Below are 7,058 nucleotides of genomic sequence, written 5' to 3'. Positions count from 1 at the left end.
TCTTCACCTACAGTCACGTCTGTCCAGAGATTTTTCACAAAATGTTCTTTTTATTTGGACAGTTTCTTAAACTATCGCCTGACATGAAACCAAAAATATTTTGGGAATATATTTTTTCAAAATGACAATTTGTCAATGAATTTGTCAAATTGTTTTTGAAAAAGTGATAAATGTTCTTAAAACGAAACCATTTTCTTCCATCCTTCAGTTTTCCACCATAAGTTACTTTTTGTGAGCGCTCGGTTAGCGAGGGAGGAGTCTTCATCGACCATGATGTTTGCTGATGATATGGTGATTTGAGACACGAAGGAAGCCGAGATAACGATGGCGACAGGTGGAGGTAGGGTGTTTGAAAATGTCGCTACGACTACATCGCAATATTCTTTTTATTTACGGCACTTTATTCTTCCTAGATTTAATGTTTAAAACCAAATGGAAAATCAATGTTTGACTTTTGAATCATAGATTTATTTTATGGTTTTTCGATTAATGTGTTTAAAAATTAATTTAGATTTTTATTTTTTATAAATTAACATGCAATGTGTTGCAATCAAACCTCCGGCCGCTAGATGGCAGCAGTTACGTCAGCCACAGCTAAATCAATAATGAAATCGTGCAAGATCCCGGCGATGACTGAGGACGAGGGGATACAGTGACTCCAGCAGTTTTTAAAGCTGATGTTTGCACCTAAAGCAGTTAGGAATTTGTGAAGAGTCATGTGGTCTGTAAATTCTGTAACACCAGAGTCAAGTACTCGACAATACTACACATATATACTTGTTACTACACTATCACTATATATCATATCACCTGATCATTACCAACACACACCACCAGATGGCGGTGGTTTAACTCCGGACGAGAAAGACGTGTTTGAACATCAATAGTCTGAGACACTGGTTTATTCTTCGGAACATTCACAGTATAAATAGACATAAATATTTCCAAAGTTGAAATTTAAAAGACAAAAAAAGGCAACACTCGGTGCAGCAGACGACTCCAGCTCCGGTCGGACCTTCAGGTCACTTCTGAACCTCCTCCAGCAGCTTCAGCGCCGCCGAGTTCTTGGGCTCCACGTCCAGGAGACGCTGCAGGTCGTCCACGCAGGAGCTCCGGTCCTGAAGGAGACGCTCGGTCAGAACAGGATTCACTCGTTCAGCAGAGGTTCTCACTTCAGGATTCAAACGCACTTTTTTCAAAATGTTATGTTCTTTCAGGTCAACTCCCCTAAGGTTTCTCACGACCTTCAGTTTTCTCAGAGGTCATTCTCTACCCGTTTTTGGGACCAATTCTCTTTTGCCGATTGATGGAATATTTGAGCGAGGTATCAAAAACTTCATGTTTTTACGAGTTTTATTTGATGGTTTTTCAGTTTAAAAGTGTGTTTGAGAAATAATTTAGATTTTCTTATTATTTATTTGAAATCAACATGCAGATATTCACAGTGTTAATATTTGTGTTGCAATTAAGCGTCCAGCCGCTAGATGGCAGCAGTTCTTACACCCTCCTCAGCTAAAGGAACAGTTAAACCTTGAGGAACTTGCCCGTGACTGAGGACGAGAGGATACAGTCGACTCCAGCAGGTTTTAGAGCTGATGTTGGACATATTTTGGTTTAAAAACAAATGAAAGCAGTTATGACTTCGTCAAGAGTCATGTGGTAGCTACAGATAATTCACATTTATTTAATTGATTATTTAAGAAATAAAGTTATAAGGTATAATTCTCTCGCCTCCTCTCAAAGTTCAAAGACGATACACACCAGTCCAACATCTGCATCAGTAGCACTGACCTTGAGGCCACTGTGGGCCTGAGCTCGCCTGTACAGCGCCTTCACGTTGCCGCCGTCCAGCTTCAGAGCCGAGTCGCAGTCCTTGACGGCGTCTTTGTACATCTTCACCGACAGGTAGCACAGCGCCCTGAACACACAAATATACTACAGGATCATCTTCACCTTTCTGAGCCGCTCTAGTAGAAGAACTCACATTTCCTTGATCCTTAAAATTCATCACTGGCTGCGAGTTTCTTTCAGGATCAACTTTAAAAATTCCGTTTCTTACTTTCAGATCTATTCATGGTCAGACCTTCCATCAGTGATCTGATCCAGACTTACACCCCAGCTCGGGCTCTGAGGTCTGTGGATCAGGATCTACTGATGGTTCCTGAACACGGTTACGGGCAAGTTTCCCCGTTTTATTTCTGTTCCTGCTTCTCACTGACGCGAGGACTTGAACCATCAAACACGTTCATAGTGTCTAATATGTTGAGTCTCACCTGTTGGTGAAGGTCGTGACCTCTGCGGGGTTGAGCTTCAGGCTCTGGCTGTACTTCTCCACGGCCTTCTTGTGCTGACCCTTCTTGACCAGAGCGTTTCCCTCCTCCTTCAGAGCCTGAGCCTTCTTCAGCTGCTCCGAGCTCACGGCCGACGACACTGGAGTCACGGTCGTCAGTCGACCGGTAGTTCATCCGTTGCACGCCGGCGTAGAACCGACAACTCACCCGGCTGCTGCTGCTGCTGCTGCTGAGGGCTCGCCCTGACGCCGCCGCCGCTGCTCTGCTGATGGATCTTCTCCTTCACAGACATCGGGACGCTCGGGATCGCAGGAAGCTTGTCCCGCCATGAAGGTCCGTCAGCTTCAGAGAGAGCCTTCGACATCCTGCAAGAACCCGGAGAAGATCCGCGGAACCAGAACCAGCCGTCAACTCGTGTTCCATGTTCCACACACACTTGTACACAAGCTTGTACACACGCTTGTACACACGCTTGTACACACGCTTGTACACACGCTTGTACACACGCTTGTACACACGCTTGTACACACGCTTGTACACACGCTTGTACACACGCTTGTACACACGCTTGTACACACGCTTGTACACACGCTTGTACACACGCTTGTACACACGCTTGTACACACACTTGTACACACACTTGTACACACGCGTGAACACACACTTGAAAACAACCACGTTCGAGCTGGACGCAGTTTTAAATTAACTTTATTTAAATCAACATCCTGTCAATCCCAGATAAATATAATATTTATTATGGATACAGAAAATTATCCTTTTGTTAACTTTTACACAATTAGTTACATTTTAGTCTCAAAATCATTCAAAACTTTATTTAGGTCCGACTAGAGTTTTTAATCAATTGAATTATTCAACATATTTACAACTTTAATAATTGACTCTCACTCCCTCTCTGTGAACTCATCACTGCAGCTGGTTAATAGTGGTGTAAGGAAATATTGATACACTTAAATATCGCAATAACTTTTTCATACTTTGTCGATTTTAAAAAGTATGCGTCTTTTTTTTGTTGCTTCCAAGTCATTTTATTTAAATTATAGTGTTTAATGGTTTATATTCAAATACATTTTGGATTACATCAAATAATTAGCATTTTTATTTACAAATTAAATCCAAATGTTCACAGCGTTTGTTGCTTTTTTTGTTGCAATTAAACCTTCGGCCAATAGATGGCAGCAGTCGTGACTTCCTCCTCATCTGAGTACGAGAGGATACAATCGACTCTAGCAGCCTTTAAAGCTGATGTTTGGACTTATTTTGGTTTGAAAACAAATGAAAGCAGTTACGACTTCGTCAAGAGTCATGTGGTCTGTAAATACTACAACACCAGAGTCAAGTACTGGACAATACTACACATATATCCTTGTTACTACAGTATCACTATATCGTAATGTTGACCCTGTATCGTCAGATTCTCTAAAACACACTAGTGTTTTTCTCCAGAACAAGTCGCGAGTGTTTCTCTGGCACCTGTTGGTTCCCTCGTGGGCCGACGCGATGTTGCAGTCGATCTGCAGCGCCGTCTTGTAATCCACGTACGCCTGACGGTATCGCTCCAGCGCCTCCTGGGCGGCGGCTCGACGCAGCAGAGACTTCACGTTGAACGGAGACAATTCCAGCGAACTGAGAGGAGACACGGTCGCATCAACACTCTCTGTGAACAACACTGGTTGATATTGACGTGGTCATGGTTGTGCACACATCCGCCTCACGGGGGCAGCATTGAGGCAGGTATTGAATAGATCAGTGACATCAAAACATTGAATGAATTTCAAATGTTGAAAACTTTTTGGTTCTCTTAAGCATAGAATTGTGATCTAATAATTGAATTTCATTATTTGTTTATTGAAGGGTTGAATTTGCTAGTAAAAAAAAAACTTTTAGAAGTGGAATATTTTCAAATTGAATTAATGACAATTTAACTCCAATAATTAAAAAATGCATTTTATAAATTGATTTTTTTTTTAATTGGTAGTCTTTTAAATTCAATATAGATTGATACAATAGTGCCACCATAACTGGATCAATTAGCTCAGTAATCTTTTAGTATTTAGTATTAACAAAATGATTTCATTTAATACAAATATTCAATAGAAACAAATTCCAATGTAAAAAATATTTTTTTAAATGCTTAAAAAAAATCCATATATAGAGAAGATGTAACAATATTCTGATGACGTGATCCACCTACATATGCAACGACAGAAGTGTAGCAACAGGCGCTCAGTGGACTCACGTGTTGCAGTCCTTCACACACTCGCAGCAGTTCCCGTCCTTCAGGAAGCTGGCGGCTCTGTTGGAGTAGAGGACCGCCAGGTCGTCCAGGTTCTTGGTGCCTGAGCAGAGACGACAGGGGTCAGAGGTGGACTGGGGGGGGGGGGTCGGATGTCGGACTCACTGGACTTCTCCAGCTCCTTGATGGCCTGGTTGTACTGAGCCGTGGCCTCGCCGTACTGGCCCTTCTTGAAACACTCGTTTCCTGCCTGTTTCAGCTGCGACCAGGACTTCTGCTTCTGAGGCATGTTGTCTTCAGTCTGCGTCTGGAGGAACGAGGGATGAGACGGACGACAAGGAATAGAACCGTGACATGATTCATTTCAGGTACTTTTGCTTCACTTTTATATTCTTTATGAAATAATTACATATTGCAAATGTATATTATTTTGGGTACGCACATTCAAAAAAGCTATTTTTCCCGTTAAATAATAACTTTGCTTTATTTACTTTTTTGTGTTCCTGCTTTCTATTTGCTTTAGGGCCCCCAACAACAGCCACAGAATATAATGTGGCCCCTGAAGACGAAGCATAAATAATAAGCGAACTAACTGGTTTGTTGCTCGTTTACGAAGTTTAAGTTATTAGTTTTACAGACCCGAGTAAAGTGAGACCAGACGCGGCCCTTTGACTGCATTTATGTGGCCCTCGTGAAGTCAGTATGAGCAGGTCTTAGAGTTCCTCTGATGGCAAACAATCTTATTTTGTTTTTATTTATGTCATTCATTTCAACATACAATTGTTCATTTCAACAAATAAAAATAACACGTTATTTATTTTCTTGAAGGTTCTCTACTTTTGTCTTTTTTTTTTATACAAAATTAAAAAAGTTAATTAAGTGTTTAGAAATTATAATTTATGGTTCATTATATTACATTTTAAAAATGTATAAGTTGTAGCTTCGTCATAAAATGAACTTTACTTTCCTTTACTTCATTTTGTCCCTTCTTTGCGTTCACTTTACGGCCCCTTGTAAAAGTCACGGGACATAATGTGGCCCCTGAGGACGTTTCACTTTTACATCACTGTGTTAAAGTGAAACAATAAATAAAGCTCATGCGCAGATTAACTGAAAACTTTTATGGCTTTTGTGACGAAGTTAAAAACTAGATCAGACCTGGGAAAGTAGGGGCCACAAGACTGCATTATGTAGAAACTATTTTATTCAGATTTTTTTATTCACTTCTTTTGTTCATTACTAGTCTTTACACGTGACTATAGTTTTTTTAATCTGTTTTGCGAGTTTTTATTGCACCTTAAAAAGTAAGTAAGTCAATATTTTTTTAAAAAAAAGTGCTTTCACATCAAGTTTTATAAGATACAATAAAATAATAATTTTGGCTTTTATCTTGATTTTATTAATTTATTTCCTCTCCTCTACTTGTGCAACTGAATGCAATGAGTAATAATGACGTTCTTAAGATACATTTACGCAGAAAGATGTTGACATACTTGGACCAAAGTCTCGAACCAGAGACGAAGTTTACCTGGCAACACTTTTGACATCGAATTAATATTCAATGTATTTTTATTTACCAATATTCTTTGACGTTAACGTTTTATTTTGACACATTCACGTTGTTTTATTGTTAATAACGATATAAAATTAAATTATTCGAGGTTTAAAAGCACCTTTTTGTTGCTGTATTTGTTCTCGTTAGCTAGCTAGCTAAGCATGCTAGCTCCCGGCTCCACCTGTTAGCATGCTAAGAGAACCGGGACCGGCTAGTAACGCTCGAGCGGTTCTTACCGGATCTACGGGCTTGAGGAGCGGCCACGAGGGGCAAGTTTTCTCCGGTGTTCGTCCCTGGGCGAGGGGGGGAGCAGCTACCGGTGGAGCCTGGCGGTCGTCTGCCGGCGCCTGGAGGGATGTGAAGGCGGCGTGAGAGTGCAGCAAATGCGCATTACTCGAGGGAGTCCACGAGGGTTCCTGGCCGGGAGAGAGCGAGGAGGAGCCGCGGAGGAACTTACAGCCGCCGCTCTGGTCACTTCCACGGGGGGCGAGAGGAGAAGAAGAAGAAGAAGAAGGTTTCGTTTCTCGCGTGATGCGTTCACGTCTTGTGACGTTGTTTCTGAATAGCGCCACCTAAAGGTAAATATTATTATTAAATGTTGAAACTTCATTTTAAAAATCTAAATGCAAGTTTTAATTGTGTCTTTGATGTATTAAACTCGATCATTTCTACGTTTAAAGGTTGAATTTGTTTGTTTTTTATTCTTTTAATTTTTTTTGATTATTTAATTTTACGACGACGACATAACGTTTAATATTGTAATTCCAACATTTGTAAAAAATACATTTTAATCATTTTTTAAGATTAAATTCAATATAAATATATATTCGTATAATAGTGCCAATGTCTCTATAATACATTGAAAATATAATTAACTCACATACTTACTTACAATAACTAGAAATGTTACATTTTGAAAGTAAAATATCAAACTCTGTAAAAAATTAAAAAAAAAAAC

The 7,058-nt window shown here is 40.1% G+C and overlaps 1 protein-coding gene across 1 annotated transcript; it reads right to left on the bottom strand.

Moving 5' to 3' along the window:
• Nucleotides 1–884: 884 nt before the first annotated feature.
• On the bottom strand, nucleotides 885–6,664 carry tomm34 (translocase of outer mitochondrial membrane 34). Its single transcript, XM_087801829.1, has 9 exons — nucleotides 6,558–6,664; nucleotides 6,337–6,447; nucleotides 4,711–4,852; nucleotides 4,549–4,648; nucleotides 3,783–3,935; nucleotides 2,499–2,656; nucleotides 2,274–2,430; nucleotides 1,792–1,918; nucleotides 885–1,118 (listed from the first exon to the last, which is right to left on the bottom strand). Exons 3-9 carry the CDS (start codon nucleotides 4,832–4,834, stop codon nucleotides 1,023–1,025), a joined length of 915 nt encoding a protein of 304 aa, XP_087657955.1. The 5' UTR covers nucleotides 4,835–4,852; nucleotides 6,337–6,447; nucleotides 6,558–6,664; the 3' UTR covers nucleotides 885–1,022.
• Between the last annotated feature and the right edge of the window lie 394 nt (nucleotides 6,665–7,058).

Source organism: Callionymus lyra, chromosome 10 (assembly GCF_982586985.1).
Source record: "Callionymus lyra chromosome 10, fCalLyr1.hap1.1, whole genome shotgun sequence".
NCBI classification, from domain to species: Eukaryota; Metazoa; Chordata; class Actinopteri; order Syngnathiformes; family Callionymidae; genus Callionymus; species Callionymus lyra.
The sequence above is the reverse complement of the archived record's forward strand: the minus strand, read 5'-3'. Positions and strand labels throughout refer to the sequence as shown.